Source organism: Sparus aurata, chromosome 12 (genome assembly GCF_900880675.1).
Source record: "Sparus aurata chromosome 12, fSpaAur1.1, whole genome shotgun sequence".
NCBI lineage: Eukaryota > Metazoa > Chordata > Actinopteri > Spariformes > Sparidae > Sparus > Sparus aurata.
Window position 1 is genome coordinate 17,120,359 of NC_044198.1, and position 18,662 is coordinate 17,139,020.

The window sequence follows — 18,662 nt, forward strand, 5'->3', positions numbered from 1 at the left end:
CAGTAGGTCTTACTTAACCACTCCATGGATTGTTTCCAGCATCAAAAATAGATTTCCATTTGTTTTAAAATCACTTTTACAGATACTTCCAAAAATCACTGAAAGGATATTTCATTAATTACTTTGTAGTGAATTTATTTTGTTTTAGTTGGAACTGGGCATTTGAAGAACTTATTTCTCAATTTGGATATTGCTGCTTTGCATCTGGCAGACAACCCAAAAGACTACAATAATAAAATGCAAAAGTCTATACATCTTAATATTGCTGTATAATGATGTGTTCAGGTAACGTTATAACAAAGTAATTGCGCTACACATTAATAATAATGTTGCGTAGGTATGGCAATGAATTGTGGGTAATTTAATCAGTGAAGTCCGATGAAGTCTGCAGCCTAAGCGGACATCCCAGAAGTCTGCAGAGAGTCCGCTTGAGAGCCTTCAGGACCAAGGGCGTTAGATTGTGGACTGGGTGAGATGTGAGTTTGGACTCGCAGACTTCCAGCGTCCAAAGTCCGGACATTTGGATGCAGCATAGCTTCTCTCTCCGGCGTCGCCCGGGTACAGGAGCGGGGTTTATGGATCACAGAATGTTCTGCAGAGAAAAAGTGACTCCGCTCGCCCCAGATGCCTTAAAAACATGAAAGGGTCATGGCAACAAGATTGTAAACACAGCTAACGTTAAAGGTTGAACTGCCCTTCTCATGCGACAGCGGACAAACAGAATCGGTTTCTGTCCGTCGTCAGTTGCACGATAAAGACGACAAGGTCAGTTGGCTGCGCTGGTGTTGCTGTTTACCAGACGACAACCTTAGCAGTTAGCTAACCGAGATGTTAAATCGCTAAACTCCTGGTAAATACGTCCGTCAAACACTGTCCAACTAGCTGCCTAAAGTTGCGTAGCTATCAAAAAGTAACGTCTAAGTGTAATTAACTTGTCCTTTTTAGTCGATAACGCAAATGCGAAAATAGGCAACTGCAGAAGTTATTCTAGTGTACACTACCCATTACGCCTCTTAGTCATTTGCCTAGAGCTTTTATAGTCTCAGTGTCGACGTGTTTGGGGCGTGCACCATAGATATACCGGGGTAGATGTTGTCCGCGACTATAATTTTGAAAGGCGCTTTGGAAACTAGGTAAGTGCGGATTTTGGGTTTGCTACAGTACTTTGTAACAGGGTGGTTCAACGCCCAGGAACTCCTAGTTTGTAGCATATTGGGTAATACCTGAAATGGTGACCAAAACATGGCGAAGGGAGAAGGGGAGCGTGTTTCTCTGACTACTACTAGCTTTCACAAGCAGCCAGTTGGCATTTGTTTGAGACCCTAAAGTAATTTTAACGTGGAGACTGAGGAGATAGTTTGGTTGTACTTGGTGTTATTTATTTCGCAGGCATGACTGTACACTTTCCACTACTTGGATACAGTTCAGTAACCTTGGTCCTTTGCGACAGCTCACTCTGCGGAGTTGAATCATGTTTGTGCTGAGTGCGTGGCTGCTCTCATGCTACTTCTGCTTGTTATATACCAGGTCTGTCTGTTTGGTGACTGACTTAGAAAACCAGCATATGGTTGCCTGGCCTAATGAGTGTTTGCACTGGATTTGTAAGTGCCCCTTTCAGTCAAGGTTTCCATGAACACACAATCCAAACACCAGCTGGGGTGCACTATTGTACTTATCAGGGGATGGTTAATAGTTCACTGTAGTTCACAGTTTGTTTTACGTGTTAAATGACACACTGAATCATAAAGGAGGGCTGCTTCTTTGGAATGATTGTGTAATATTGACACAAGTTTACTACATGCACTTCAAGAAATATGAGTCATCCATTTATATGATCTCCTGTCAGATAGCGTTCTGAGAATTTGAATTTTCAGAATAAGACAGTGTGGCTTCAGAGTGATAAGTGGCACATGGTTTTTCTCAGAAATTAAATATGACATTTCCCGCCTTCAGCTTGGGGTTCTCCTTGTGGTTGATGTGTTATCTGGGGTTGAACAAGACAACTAAATGATTACTAGTCTTTATTCTAGAAAATGTACTATTAAATAACCAATATTGCTGTTTCACTCCTCAAATGATGGAACTGAAGAATTTTAAGATTGTCAAATAAACTCATACAAAAATGATGCATAGATATTATTTATTCAGTAATAGTTAAAAGTTTGTCAAATTATGTTTTAAACACAGTTAAAATGCTTTGTATTGTCCTCTTAAAAGTTGTGGTTTAGCTGAAAACTATATCTTAGCACAAATGTTTATTTAATGAAACACTGAGTATGACTGGCACTGGAAATATAGAGCTCATAGTTTGAATGGCTACTATTATTCCTACTGGATGCTAACACATTACTGGTCATATGCTCACTTGTGATAACTTGGGTCTCATGATGAGCATGGTAACTTTCCTCATGTGCTGGAGCTGTTGGTCTTCTGATCATTATGCGATATTCTGAGTTTATTTGGTACACTGATCTAAAAAATGTCATCGTAACTCATCCTGTGACGGTCATGAGATGTCAAGGTACTTGCGTTCATGTGGGTTTCATTTTTGAAATGAGTTTTGAGGGGGCACAGTAACCTTTCAGTGCTAGTTAAGTTTTGACCCAGCCACTTTAATTCTCACTTCCAGTGGGGAAGTTTGAACAGATTTCCTTTGTGGGAAATGTGGCTTGAATGGGGGTAAGAGGATGCAGACATTTCCTGCCTTTAAGCCACGTCATCAAAGTCCACTTAAATCTCAGGATCAGCATAGGCACAGTGGGAATTTGTTTCTCAGCCCTTTTCCAAACTGTTGCATGACAGTCTATAAAGAGTGTGTTTTATAACCAAACAATGTGGGTTGGAAATGGTATTTAACTCCACCTAGTGTAAATAGGTAGTTATGCCACCCATATCTCATAATCTGAAGAGACTGAGCTTTTACCTTTTGTTGTTTGCTATGCGTGGCATTTCGAATGACAGTTGGGGACAGCATTGCATAAAGCTCCTTGGCTTTTGTGCAAACTAGATGAACTACATGCCTGTTAGTACAGTCTTGTTTTGACATGCTAATCTACAATCAGGCTCATATTCTTTGCAGAGCTCCCAGAGACATTTGCATTAACTATATGCTGATACAGTACTTGCATGCACACACATACTGTAGTTTACTAAGTTTTGCAGCTGTGCGACAAGTAGACTCTGTCATGCACTGTGACAGACCACAACAGCTGCCTGAGTGTTTTACTGATGGAACATTTGCTGTGGGTGTGCTGGAATATGTCAGTATATATGATGACATATCATATGGGGAAAAACACTCCCCACTCATTTTCCCATCAGGGATTTTTCAATACTAAATCATTCAACAGGTTAAATATTTATAGAGTAGATGTTTCTGAAGGAAGTTTTTTTTTTTTTTTTTTGGTAAAGGCATGAAAGGAAGTACTGTAGTTCACAAAAACAGGCATTAAGTCCAGTCTGGGAAATTTGATCAACATAATCTGATGAACACTTACTGGCATTGTTTGTGAGTAGGAAGCAGATGAGACATATCCTGTTACCAAAGTTGTATTTCTCGTTGTTGAAAAGGAGTAAACATGCACCACCAGCCAAGCATGCCTTAAAGGCACAGTCCCCTTAAAGTCCTAAGTAAAACATTTTTTAATACTGATACAGATACTATTTATCAGTCTAGATTTTCTTGGCGTGAGTAGCTGAGTTTTGGAATTATCAGCTGTAGAGATGTCTGCCCTCTCTCAAATATAACTAGATGACGCTCTGCTTGTGGTGCTCAGTGTGCCAAAAAAAATACATTTATTTACTCAAAATAATCCACAGACCTTGTTGTGAGCAGTTTCATGTAGGAACTATTTTATTTCTACTGAACTACATCCGCCAACCATATCACCGTGCATAAGAGCCCCATTCACACTGCAGTTTGGATGCGGGGATCCTGCGCCAGTTCTCCATCTCGGCCTATATGTGAATGTCTCGGAGGTGGCGAGGGGTGAAATTTCACTCCGGCACTGACCTGCCTCTGGCGGTAGTACCAGTACCAGAGGTGCAGTATTGGCGAACCAAACCAGTGTGAACAGATAAGCCAGTGTCGCGTATCAAGGGCTTGTCAGTCTGATAACTACACAGGTCCTTCACCCAAGTAAATAAAGATAAATGTCTCACAAACCAACGTTACAGAACCAAACAGCAGTAACATTATAACTGTAACTGTGTTTGGCAACGTATATGAGAAAAAAAATACCGCAGCTGTCCGCGGAATAGCGTCTGTCCTCCTGTCTGTCCTCCGTCCTAGCGACTCTTCGTCACATTTCGGCCCGAAAAATGGTGTCTGTCACCGGCAAAAAACTTTAACTCACCAAGTGTTTGTGTTGAAAAAAAATCACCGCGACAGTTAGACTGTTTAACAGAGGGACACCGGGGAGACACCTTGAAAAAACAGACGTCATCATCATGACGTGTACCACCACGACTCTTCAGGAGTTGCAGCGCCAGCGTTCTGTGTAAATTACACCGCGGTTCGTCTTTAAGGCGGAAATGCTTCGCTCCGTGTGAACGACCAACGGCGGAGAATTGGCGAACTACCGCTGCACAATCATGCGGCTTCTCTGTGTGAAAAGGGCTAAGGAAGCATGCTTCTACTCATAACTAGCTAACTAAGCTGAGGAGGGCGCCCTCAAGGGATAATTTCCCCCAAAAATGAAAATTCAGACATGATCTACTCACCCCCTCATGGCTTGAAAGTCAGTTTCATAGTCCACAAAAAATGTCTTGAGCTTTGCAGCAAAATGTTGTTGCAGCATTCTCCTAAACAACTGAAGTAGATGGGGACTTGTTTTAAAATGTTAAACCAACCGAAACAAAAACAAAAAAATGGCTCCATACAGCTTGTCCAGCGTGACAGAAGTTTCTTGAAGGCGGTCTGCATGTGGGGTGATTAGATGATGACTGAATTTCACTTTCTGGGTCAACTTATCCTTTAATGTTTACATCCTGCACTGTCATGAGCACAAGCCCATGATGGAAGAGAGAAGGCAGATATCCCTTCAGCTGATATCTCAAAAACTCAGCACCTCAACTTTTTTTTACCACGAAAGATGTGATGCAAGAGATCCACCTTGCATTTGGGACGCCTGGAATCTCATTTAATCTGTGCACCGATTTCAGTTACTTGCACTGACACATGGAGAGAAAAAATTATCAGCGACTGCTCCCCATTATTTTGACAAATTGTCATTCTTAATTCTTCCACTAGATGTTGCCAAAGAAGTGATTTCAAAATTATTAACGGAGCAGCTTTAAGTTATTGCATTTTAAATTTGAGAGTTGAAGTGTTCAACAGTTGACAGGAAAAAAAAAAATACTAAACCAGACTGGTCACATCTTTTCCCTTTCTCCGGGAACTTGAAGTTCTCGATAAGAATCAGTCTTTACATTCTAGAGCATCTTATCAGGCAACTCTGTCACGACATCAATATTTATCTTATCTTTCATAACATTGCTGATTAAGAATTCTCCCACATCTTCTCCGGTATTCACAGATAAAGCAGCATTTGCCCATGTGTTTTTCAGTTGCAAACAGGTTCCAGTGTAGGCTCGACGGTTTTGCATCTTTTTGAATTCCATGCAAAATTTTGTTTTATCTGCAAGTTGTGGTTCAACCATTGCCAATGATTTCAACATGTCTCAGGCTGTAGGCAGTTTCACAATGATGAATCAACCCTATGAACGCCCAGTCAGTTATTTGCTTAAGGGCTTGGCTGCTGCTCACATGCACCTTCATTATAACCACTTGATTTCACACATGCTGACGCCCTTTTAAAAGGTATAATCCTGACACACTGGTTATTACTTCTCGGTTTGCCAGAGTTCATCTAGTAATTACAAGTATGTGATGGGAAACACAGAACATGGTGATTGATGTGCTGTCTCATTTTATTGTCCATTTAGCTGGTCATGTTTGTTAACAGCTGTTATGCTTGGTATTCGTTTCCAGGATATAGCACCAGATTGATGGAGAAGAATGGCCCGAATTTCGTTGGAGTGCGTCAACTCTTTACCAGGGATCCCCCTCAGTGTGCTCTCAGTGCCCATGGAGAATAAATACAAATGTCAGCAGTGTCTCCAGGTCCTGAGGAAGCCTGTCCAGGCTCAGTGCGGCCACCGGTTCTGTGTACACTGTTTCAAGCAGCTCACCAGGTAGACTGGAGGTCCTCAGACCGCCCACAACCGTGTGAAATGCAACCCTACCCTTATCCCAATGCTTTGCCTCTTACTGGACATGCTTCTTGCCTCTGCTCGCCTCTGGGGATGTTTTGCACCCAAGATCAATTACTTTATTCAGACTCATCCCTCACATGACTGAAGTCAGTGAATCACAAGGATCTGACCCATGCTGACTCACTTTAAAGGTGTCCATTGTCTTCTTTGCCCTGTCAATGACTCACTGTTTTTTCTTTTTTTTTAAATTCTTAAATGCATTGTGAATGCATTACACATACATGGATGTATCACTGTATGTCTAATGATACTTTAACAGTATCATTAAAGCAACACTGTATGTTCCTGGAGAAAGATACATGATTGTTGAGTCTCTTTCATTCCATCCATCTGGGTTAGGCCAGTTCATCATAGGCGTGAGTGTCATCCAAGACTGTCAGGCACCGACGCTAACACACCGTGAAACTGTGTTAGATCCCCTCTCGAGGGATAAAGTTTGCAGACCGCTAGCTAAAGTAGTTTTAGCATCCTCAGAAACGACCGCACGACAACATTACATTGCAGTAAATGGGTCCAAATATAAAACCGCTATCAAAAAGCCACAAATAATAATCAGAACAGCACCAAACTTCAGCAACATTAGAAATAGGGTCCCAGCACATATTTCGAGGCATCAAACATTTGATATCATTGCCGGATTTGTCGGAATAGATAAACAAATCTCACCACCTGAGAAGCCTTCCTTGTTGTGGGGAAGCCCTCTGAGTCCATTACCGAGTGCAGTAGAGTGCCGCAGCTCAATGATGATCATTACTGCGGGACTCTACTGCACTCGGTAATCGACTCACAGGGCTTCCCCAAAACAAGGAAGGCTTCTCGGGTGGTGAGTTTCGTTTATATTTTCCGACAAATACGGCAACTATATCAAATGTTTGATGCCTCGAAATATGTGCTGGGACCCTGTTTCTAATGTTGCTGAAGTTTGGTGTTGTTCTGAGCATTATTTGTGGCTTTTTGATGGCGGTTTTATATTTGAACCCATTTACTGCAATGTATTGTTGTCGTGCGGTCGTTTCTGAGGATGCTAAAACTACTTTAGCTAGCGGTCTGCAAACTTTATCTCTCGAGAGGGAGTCTAACACAGAATATCCCTTTAATGGCTTGTGTCAGACGCCAAGCGAAAGCGTCAGTATCTAACAACCTGAGAATAAGATTCGGCAGTCAACTATCTTTTTTCAGGATCACTTTTAAAGATACATAGTGTTGTTTTAAATGTCCAGTGTGTAGAATTTAGGCGTATCTGCTGGCAGAAATGGAATATAACATTCCTAATTATGTCCTTCATGTAAAATCAACTGAAACTAAGGACAGTTGTGTTCTCGTCATGTTAGAGTGAGCCTTTTATCGACAGAAGCTCTGCCGTGATGCTACAGGATCCCAGAATGGACAAACCAAATGCTGGCGATGGAGAGCTCCTTTCATGTTTTTTAGCAGCCAGGGTGAGGGTGCAGCAAGGGGGATTTCCGTTGTTGTAATCTGCAACCTCACCACCGGGTGCCTCACAATCCTACACACTGGTTCTTTAAACATAAGGTGGCAATACAGGGAATTAAAACCTATCTGACACACTGAATGTGCTGGAGTCTCATTTTGCTTCCCTGCCATACTCCACACAACCACAACAAAAAAGGACTCGTGAATTTGTGTTTGCATGTCACACGTACATGGTCGCAAACCACATGTGCTTGTGACACGTGAAATGCAGATTCACATGTAGTTAAGTTTAACCTCTTTACAAAACCACGTATGAAGTAGGTGTTTTTAAAGGTCACATCCTCTGACCTGTTTGAAAACAACTGTGCTGAAATGTCACATCTACTTTCTGCTTGTGTGTGCGTTCACTGGCAAAAGCTAAAAAATGTTTCTCGTGACGCCTTAACAAGGTTCCATATTGCAGTGGTTGTGCAGCGCTTTCAAGCTTCTTTCACTGCTGTTGTATTGATTAATGATTCATCTACTTGAACTGTGATCCATACTGCTCAGCAGGAAATTGTTGCTGACTATAAGCATCAATCAGCTTTTTTTTTTTTTTTTTTTTTACTACAAAGTAAAAACCTGTTTTGTTTGTCAGTTCTGGACCAAAGCCATGTGAAGCCTGTCGCCAAGAGGAGATATATGAGGAACCCATTTCCATTCTAAATAGCAATGAGGTATGTTATGAAGTATTTTAGACAACATTGTTAGTGCGTGAGACATTTTCCTTGTAATCTGTAAACTATTCCTCGCCCACACATTGCTTCAAAGAAAAATAATGACAACAGTCAGACGGGGGTTTCCTCAACCACAAACTCCCACAATGCAACCTGTATGTCTCATTGCTTTTATATTCATTGTTTTTTTGAGCTCACTGAACTGTGTTCTTTGCTCCCCTGCCAGGTTTTTCCAGACAATGCTGCAGGTAGAGAAATAGCCAGTCTGCCTGCCAGGTGTTTGAACCAGGGCTGCAGCTGGACTGGCTCGATAAAAGAATATGAGGTGAGGTATAAAGTTCAGCTTCTATGGGTCTGCTAGCTGCTTTTTGTATAATAACTGCACCCAAACCAATCCAGTCAGTATCTTTTGAAATCTCCCCAAGCCCTCAGTACCCACACAGAGTATCCCGTCACATATCCTCCATTCCCAGGTCATGTTTTCCTTCCCTCAAGCATTTAGCCTGCATTATTGCAGTGTGCTCATATTGCACAGCATGCAGCAGAGTGGAGAGAACAGGAAGTGAAACTTATGTGGCCTGGAAAGTCCCTGTCTTACCCGCCCAGATAAGAACAACAACTCAGTGGGGGAAGTACCAGGATATAAAAGGCCAGTGAAAGATTGGCTTCTCTGCTAGTGAGGGAGATGCTGACCCTTACATGATAATGAAACCGCTTTTTTTTTTTTGATCAGATTGCACCAGTTCACCAGGAAACTGCTGAGTTAAGACTAACTGGCAGACATGAAGGAGAAGCAGGTTTATACAGTGACCCATTTTCTTCAGAAAGACTGGTTGTATAATCATGCATCAAGCACCGTCTGAATCATAATAGCTGTTTGCGTTCTGGTGTTTGAATGAGCGTCATCCGTCGACAAGTTTTGTTTCTACTGTAAATAGAGGGGCGAGTCTGTTTGTGAATTAAACAGAATTCCTGACGCAACTTCTCTGCAAAGGATGTTTGTTGTGCTGTCTCTCTTGAGACAGCTAGACAGGAAATGCTAAGATGATGGGATGGCACGAAATATTTAAAAAGGCTGATGACGGAGATGAGTTTACATTTCTTGTAAATGTGTCTCGTGTGACTCGTTAGCTGACTGCTAAAACTTCCTCTTTTGTTGGAAACTGTGCCGGCTTTCCATAATCGTGGGATCAAAGTATGCTTCAGTTTTGTTGCGGTGCTCAAGTAATGATTACTATGCTGTGTGATGCACCCACGGCATGTTTGTGTGAAAGGTTGTGGGCTGTTGTGTGAATAGAGCATTCGCTAGCCACACACCTAGCCCAACGCTAGTTCTTGCTAGGCTGGAAAAACCGACCAAATGCGACGTCTGTGTGGCGTCTGTGGCATGATGAGGGCAGGGTTTTGGCTGTTATGACATGATTCATATTTAATTTTCTATGCGCTTTGAGTTTTGCTGGTGAAGCATGTCTAGAAAGTGAGCAGTCAAAGCGAAAAACAGGCTAGCCTACCTCGTGGTTCTGCTCTGTGGATCCATGCTGTCTGCCGGTGGTCATAGTGGTGAGATTTACTTCCCGGTCAATCGGCTCCGCCTGCCGCCTTGAGCTCCACCCTTTCCGCTTCCCGGTATTTTTCCAAAATGATATGTAATGCTTTTTTCTTTAAAGCTTAATATTATAGCATATATTAAAAACAACTTATTTCCCAGTATTGTATTGTTGGAGAAGAAGTTACTTCCACTTTTTTTTCCCGTTGTTGTGCTTTTATTTCCTTATCTACCTATCACATCTTTTTTTGTTCTGATTTATTTTTGTTCCCTCTCAGAGCTCTCTTCTTGTTTCCCTTCTTTGGTATATTATTTAGTATAGTACAAATAATAAAATTGCAAGTCCCATTAATAAAGATTTTTGATTAAATAATCAGAGAATTATATGATATATGATCACCTTCTTCATAAAATAAGTCTACTTTTAATGCCCAGGGGGTTAAATCAGGTAAATGGTTGTGTAAGAAAGAACAGCTTGTTTTTCCACATTTCAACTGTCAGTACATCCTTTCCCACATGTGAGGGTGTGTCTGGCAGTTACAACATCTGAACAAAACATTTGATTTGACTGAGATAAACAAGGGTGTATCATTTTTATATATATATATATATGTGTATGTGTATGTGTGTGTGTATATATATATATATATATATATATATATATATATATATATATATATATATATATATATATATATATATATATATATATATATATATATATATATATATATATATATATCTATATATCTCTATATATATATATATATATATATATATAATATATAACACCAAAAGGTCAGAACGTTTAATGTGACTAATTTTGAATAATCTACCATATAAACCAGACCGTTCACGCACATGTGCTGTAAAACCATAAAACACAACCGTCGTTCTTATTGTCCTTAATAAGACAATAAACACAGGACACACCTGCTGTGAATGTGTAAAGGTCGTAATAATAATAAATCTGTCCTCCATTCTTAGGCTCAACATGAAGGTCGCTGTGAATTTGAGCGGATACAGTGCGACGCCTGCCAAGTCATGATTCTCCTGACGGAGAAGGAAAGACATCTCGAGAGAGAATGTGAAGCAAGAACGCTCAACTGTAAATACTGCAAAATGACCTTCAACTTTAAGGACATCAAGGTGAGGGAGATTATCTAGTGCAAGACATTTGTTGGTTGTGTCTGCATAAATTGACCCAAAAATAACACTCTCATGATGTGATTTAGGCCCATGATGAGATCTGTCTGAAGTTTCCTTTACAATGCAAGGACTGTGGAAAGAAGAAGATCCCAAGAGAAAAGGTTCGAGCTGTGCCTCAATTTACCCTTTAATTTTCCATATTCATATCCATGTGGAGTTTTAAATGGTATTAAAAGTGGTTTTAAATTTCTTGGTATTGTAGTGCTTAACAGTATCCTCTCTGAACAAAGGCTCTTACATGTTTTACCCCTGTCTATAAAGGGACTATCTTTATACTGTGCCAAAGCATAGAGCAGCGATCCTCAATAGGCGGCCCCCGGGCCGCATCCGGCCCGCCGGCCTCCTGTTTGTGGCCCCTGAACTTTTATTCCTTCACCATGGGTTTTGGTTGGGTCAGCACGTGTGCACCGGGACTTGTCTCCATGCCAACGATACAGAGACAGCTGGGTCACTCACCGCTGCAAGCGCAACTTTTAACTTTCACTTTCGTTTTCGGAGCAGTTCGCGTATTCACAATTTGCCGGTGGTAAAAGATTGAAAATGGTGTGTTTCCAAGTAAACTGCTATTACAAAATGGACAGTGAAAATCCGCGACTCAGAGAAGTTGGGATTTAAAATTTGCATTCATTCTCACTCTGACCAGGACAAGCCCCACATATTTTACAGTGCAGCAGTAACAAAGGCCAGACATAGTTTAAGTAATTCTACCCCATTTCGTCATGTAATATCATTCACGCAAACGTTGTAACAGACGGGGAGTTTCTCCCGGCAAACACCCTTTCACTCACGGTGCCAAAATGTTTATCATCCTTGTTAAAACTCAACTCCAATTAATCAAAGAACAAATGACGTGAATTAACCCACAACCATCTTACATATCATCTTATTCACAAACACATTCACGAACCATAATTACACCAACACCAACAGAATACCCAAGAGTCATTGTGCCACAGTCCACAAGGGGCGTTACAATATGCCAAGAGAAGCTGTGATGAAGATTTCCAATTTGAAACGGCATTATGAGATGAAGCATAGGAATTTTGAAGAGACATTTCCTCAAAATTCAGAGATAAGCACAACACAAATAAATGCACTGAAATCGTCATATCAAGCTGCAAGCAGGCTGCTTGTCACATCTATGGCACAATGAAATAAAATAATGCATGACTGAAGTGATGGACACAATGTTTGAAGGCAAACAAAAAGAGGAAATATTCAACTATGTATTTTAATTTATGTTAAAATGGAAATTACATTTTATTTTAGTTCGTATTTTGTTTAGAATGAAAAGGACATTTTGTTTTGAATATTACAGTATTATTGCATGTGGCCTGACCGACCTCAATACATGGACCTTTGAGTCATTGAAAAAAATCTTTGTGGCCCTTTAAGATTTGTATTTGAGTACCCCTGGCATAGAGAATTCATGGAATAGGCTAATGCTACATATAGCAACACCTGTTCCAGAATGGTACGAAATACATGCAAATGTATAAAATGTGTACTATTTTGCAAAGAAATACAAGTTGGATGAATAATGAATATAAATAAATGTACCATTAAACCAGAAGGTTGTCAGTTCCAGAAATTGATCATCTGAAAGTAAAAGGTTTTTAGGAAATGGTGCCTGAGAGTTCCCTCTGCGACCACAGTTTCTGTTTAACTGAACATCATGTACTTAACTTTCACTTCTGTTTGAGTTTGTCTAATGTTTAAGAGATTGGTTCCTAACTTTTAACTCTTTTTACATCAGTTCAATGACCACAGCAGGTCCTGCGCCAAGTCCAAGAGTGCCTGTCCATTCAGTGAAGTGGGCTGTAAATCAGTGGTACGTACGGTAACCTATTCAGAACTTAACACTGTCATTGTGTTATTTTGTGTTGAAATTGGTCGAAAAACCTTACCCTGCTTGTTCTCAAGGTACCGCAAAGGAAGTTTGGCAGTTCGTAAAATACACATATTTGATGTCTTGCTGAGAGTTAGACGAGTAGATTGATACCACACTCATCTATACAGAAAATATGCAGCTGCAGCTAAGTTAGCTTAGCATAGCATAAGCATCCGGTTCTGTAAAACCAGAGCTTTATTTAACTGATATGTTTTTCTGGATATGAGAGATTTCTCAGACTGCTGTTTTTGCCTCAGCTCTTGTCATTGGTGTAAAAAGGTGGGGCTCAGTCGGGAAAAAGAAGTTAATGTCACATGCTCCTGTGCACCAATCAGGATTTAGCATCATTTGAATATTTGAAATCTGATGACAGTTGAGGCGTTGTTTAACGCAGTCCAACCACACAGTCCTGATGCAGCAGATTAGACTGTTTTCTGACTCATAAATATCATAACAAGTCTGTTGTTGCTGTTGAACCTTTTAATGTTAGAAATTACTATAATTGTGAAGGTTTCTTCACAACCAGATTTTAGGGGATCCTTATCAGAAATATATTTTGATGTTGTATGTATAATTGTTCTATTGTTCTGAGTCTGTTACAGAAAGTACATTTTAAAAGTGTTTTGCAACCTGAATGAACAGATGGAAACAACTTTATGAAGCATTAGTTACACCCCTGATAAAATCTCACTGACCATTTATGCACTGCAGTTTGAAAGTTTTTCTGTTTGGTCCTGAATACAGCAGTGGCAAAATGAGCTCTGTTGTGTTTCTCAGATAGAAAACGGGAAGCTCAGCGACCATGAGCACAGCAGCACCATGGAGCACTTGCGTCTGCTGTTGCCCATGGTGCTGTCCATGGCTCGGGTGCGTGCTGACGCTCCTGGTCCCGGGGAGTGGCAGGAGGATTCTGGTCTGGGACTGTACAGGGCTCCTGAGGAGGGAGTCAATATGGCCGCTGCTGGAGCTGCAGCCTCTGCACAGCCTGTGGACTTGGAAAAAAAGGTGAGTCTCAGATTGATTGAATGCTCTTTAATAACCACTAATGTTTTATCAGTTTTAAAATGGCAATTTAAATGTATTTGCTGTTGTTTTTGGACAGGTCAGTGCGTTAGAAAACATCGTCTGTGTCCTGAACCGAGAGGTGGAGCGCAGTTCGGTTACGCTGGAGGCTTTCTCACATCAACATCGTTTAGACCAGGAAAAAATTGAAAATCTCTCCAATAAAGTGCGTCAGCTGGAGCGGACGGTCACGATGAAAGACTTGCAACTGTCTGAAACCGAACAGCTAGTGCAAGAGCTCCAGTTCTGCACATACGATGGGATATTTGTCTGGAAAATCTCTGACTTCTCTCGCCGCAGACAGGAGGCCTTGGCCAATCGAACACCTGCAATGTTCTCTCCAGGTGAGTTAAAGGACTTCAAGGATAAGGTGAAGTTTCGTAGTCCATCAAACATGTCTGGAGCTTCATAGCCAAACAGTTTTGCAGCACTCTCCTAAAAAACTGGAGTAGATGGGGAATTGCTTTAAAATGGAAAAAAACGACAACAACAGAAAACAACAACTCTGGTCCCTGAAAGCCCTAAAATCCTGAAGTGAGTTAAAAAGAAATTGTTTAGCTTGGCAACTAACGTCTTTTCAGATCAATTTGGAATCTTGAGGTTTGCAGAGACTTGGATTATGTCAGATGAGCTTCTTCAAATGTTTAGGAGAATGCTGCAGCGCTGTTTTGTTCTCAGGCTCCAGAAATGTTTTGTGGACTACGAAACTTCCCCTAATAGTCCATCGGCATATAGATGATTAGATAATTACTGAATTTCCATTTTTGGTTGAACTGTTCATTTGTCCGCCAACAATCATACATTGCAAAGGTCCTCTGCATCGTAATGAAGAGATTTTTTTAGAGTGAGCTGAGATCATGTGGTTTGGATGATCTTAGCTCTTGGCGAGTGGTCAAGGGAAATTCCACTTCAATACACCCATGTTGTCCTTTAGGGAGTTTACATGTCACGCCCATTCTCACATGAAACATGGTGCTTTTAGGCTCTATTTACATCCTTGCTCCTGTTTTTCTTCCTCACAGCATTTTACTCCAGCAAATACGGATACAAAATGTGTCTGAGGTTGTATTTGAACGGCGATGGGACAGGGCGAGGAACACATCTCTCACTGTTCTTCGTCGTGATGAGAGGAAAGTGCGATGCACTGCTCAAATGGCCATTCAGCCAGAAGGTAGGAAGGCCTCTAAGTGATCTTCGGACCCATTGTTAAATCATAATAATAAGGAGCACAAAACAAACCGATGTCCCCTTCTGTGCCTCCTCCTCCAGGTGACTCTGATGCTCTTGGATCAGAACAACAGAGAGCACATTATAGATGCTTTCCGCCCTGATGTCACCTCCACCTCCTTCCAGCAGCCGATCAGTGAGATGAATATTGCCAGCGGCTGCCCGCTCTTCTGTCCACTGGCTAAACTGGCTGGCAAGAGCCCATATCTGAGAGATGATACGATTTTCATCAAAGCCATTGTAGATCTCACAGGCTTATAGGGTGTGTCTGTGGAAGCTACACCAAGCAAACAATGGAAACATTATAATAATATATAATACGAAGAATAATCACAATAGTAATAATAGTAACAATATATTTTAAATGTATGATTATATCATACATCAAGAATGTCATCAAGATTTTTTCTTGAGAGGGTCACGTTAGGACTGATATACAAGGGTGTGTAAAATAACATTCATGGTGGTGGAATTATAATGGATATAATCCATCTGTACTGAATAAATTAATCTGACTTAAAAGAGCCAAAGACGGAGTTTAGTAGAGCCAGATAAAATTCTGGGTTTTGGGGCTGATGTCAATACTGATATTGTCGAGCAACACAATTCAGATATTGATCAGCTAATATTCTTCTATACAAAGAATATATACATAAACACACATTTTTATGCCTCTGCGCCGGCGATAGCTGTGGCCATGGCATAAACATCTGCTTGAGGATAAAGTGATTAGAATTTGGTGGTTAGAGGTCACTGTGACCTCACAAAACACATTTTTGTTGACAACAAAATTTATCAGTATTTTTTTTATATCCAAAGGGTCAAAGGTCCACTTTGGTTACATCATATTGTTCCACAAAAAATGGTCTGTCCATTATTAAACGCCACAGCTCAGTGACTAGTGCATGGAGACAATAATTCCAGTTTGACAGACGATCCCTCAAATGTGGTTATAGAACACTTATAAAGTGACAAAAATAAAGACAACATTCTTTTTACAGCTAAACTCTTTTGTCAAAAAGGAAAACATCCAATTGAAACAGTAAAATTCGAACTGCATCATGCATTCAGTATTCATATCAGCACATATTTGACAGCACATATGCCGATACAGGTATATCTGTGATGTCTGGCCAATGATATCGGTCAACTGATCAATCAGTCTGGCTCCAAAGTATAGACATTGCTGTTATTTTCTCAATGTCTTGTATATTTAAGATGTGTGATGGCACCAAGATCACATACAGAAATATAGAGCAGTCAGCAGGAGTCTGGGATAAATAGAGGTCTTCAATCGTCTGTCATCCTAATGTGACCCTCCTGGCGTTCGCATAAAACATTATAACATATAAATAAATCATATAACAAATATTTTATACATACATTTATAAGTATATATTATAATATCTCTAATATTCCAGAGTCAGCTTTGCATTGTGATGTCAAACAGTACAAACATGTTATAAGCAGGCCACTTTTTAAAATGTAGAGTCTCAAAGTGTAACACGCGACACATTTATGCATAAACTGCATGAGCCATTGTTTTGTTGCAAAATGAATACGTTTTTTTATTATTAGTGAATGAGACTGCTTTAAAAAAAACACCTTACATAGACCGCCAATACAGGGAGTTTAATTTATAGCAAACAGTAGCTATTTACTATTGTACCACCACTATTGTATTTTCTGCTTCCTGTTGTGATGTAAGTAATTTAGAATGATTAATATAAATACTAACATTCACTCTATATTATATCCACTTTCCTCCAGTATATTCATTATATATTATTTACAGTAGAGTACTATTCTTACTAATAGTACTTCGTATTTGCTGAATGTATTTTCAGTTCTTAAGGCCATTTTAAGTGCTCAACCATGTGAATTTTTTGGGGTCATGAAGTAATTTATTGTGGTTTACTCCACCTTTTATGAGCTACAACATTACATTTTTAATACATTCATACTTAAATATTTTGAGCTTTTACAATCAGTTTTAGTTTTTTATCAAACCACACTGTACTTTTCAGGGACTTCTGCATTAACTTCTGTGTATTTTCAACATTCTAATTAAAAAAAAATTGCGAATACTCCTTGAACTTTCCACTCGTTGTTGCTTTCTTCTATATGCAGATCAATTCTGCATGTGGTGCCATGTTCACATCTATGTCAGAATATACAGTGTGTCCATCGTGAAAGAATACATACACCACTACACAGTCTTTTTTTCCAAGCACAATCCTTAACATTTCCTTGTTCTGTCTTCTCCGTTGTAAAGGACTCGCTGCTTCATTTTGTCTAATGTGACAGAAAAATTAAAGTCTTTGGGGTTATTTTAGAACTCACCTCGGAATCAAACAGGAAAACGATCAACAGACTAATCAATGATGAAAAAAAATGTACGTCAAGATACAAGTTTTCAACACATTGTAATGACGTAATTAGTTTTGTTTGTAGTTTGCACCTACATTACGTCTGACAAATAGTTAGACCTGGGATTTGTATTTACGTCAGTGGTGTTGCAAAAATGCCAATTTCTACATAATGTTGCTTTAAGATTGTAGTTCAAACAAGCTTTTCTATCAAGGTGCTGTATCGTAGGCAACTGGACTTGTTTCAGGTTCTTGAAGTTGCCTACGATACAGCACCTAGATTTACCATGACCTGGATGACTGAGAACCTTCATCAACACGAGCTTTGATATGATAACATATCTACAGCACACATTAATCATGTTATCAAGACAGATCAACGTCACAAGTGTACTAAGGTCAAAAATATCCCAAGAACTGCAGTACCACAGTTCACTCTGCTGATATTTATCTTATGAAGTTCTCAAACACTAACATCAATGTGAAAAATTTAAACCTGCGGTTTAATGATCTCTGATCTGTTTTGGTGCTTTCTCCTTCAGAGTGATGTGAAGTGACTGCAGCGACTGTTTATCAGCCATCTGCTGCAACAGTAGCTGTTGCAATATCTGCAAGATGTGAAGAAAACAACAACCACAAGTAACCACTTGTGTGACTAAACGGTTTTCGGGCTGCTTGTTAACCCGGTTATTGTTTTGCTGCTACTACAAATATATTCAGAACGTCCTGTTCATTTCCTTCATGTTGTTTCAGAATGTGTCCCAAAACATCAGGTTAAATATAATGTTTTGGGACACAGTCTTGAACAACAGGAAGGAATTGAACAGGACGTTCTGACTATATATATAAAGTGTATATACATAGTATAAAATGGGGAACTCCTCTTATTTTTTATTTGAATATTAGTCTGGTTATGAGGAGTAACTACTTAG

The 18,662-nt window shown here is 40.0% G+C and overlaps 1 protein-coding gene across 5 annotated transcripts; it reads left to right on the forward strand.

The window, feature by feature from the left end:
• Window positions 1-414: 414 nt before the first annotated feature.
• traf2b (Tnf receptor-associated factor 2b) lies at window positions 415-17,453 on the forward strand. 5 transcript variants are annotated; one of them, XM_030436775.1, is made up of 11 exons: window positions 415-850; window positions 5,993-6,195; window positions 8,348-8,426; window positions 8,653-8,751; window positions 10,960-11,121; window positions 11,208-11,282; window positions 12,938-13,012; window positions 13,850-14,077; window positions 14,175-14,478; window positions 15,157-15,305; window positions 15,404-17,453. In XM_030436775.1, exons 2-11 carry the CDS (start codon window positions 6,020-6,022, stop codon window positions 15,620-15,622), a joined length of 1,566 nt encoding a protein of 521 aa, XP_030292635.1. In that variant the 5' UTR covers window positions 415-850; window positions 5,993-6,019; the 3' UTR covers window positions 15,623-17,453. The 5 variants fall into 5 exon arrangements, with proteins under 5 accessions (XP_030292635.1, XP_030292634.1, XP_030292638.1 ...); XM_030436774.1 differs by having other exon boundaries at window positions 417-765; XM_030436778.1 differs by having other exon boundaries at window positions 447-469.
• The last annotated feature ends 1,209 nt before the right edge of the window (window positions 17,454-18,662 follow it).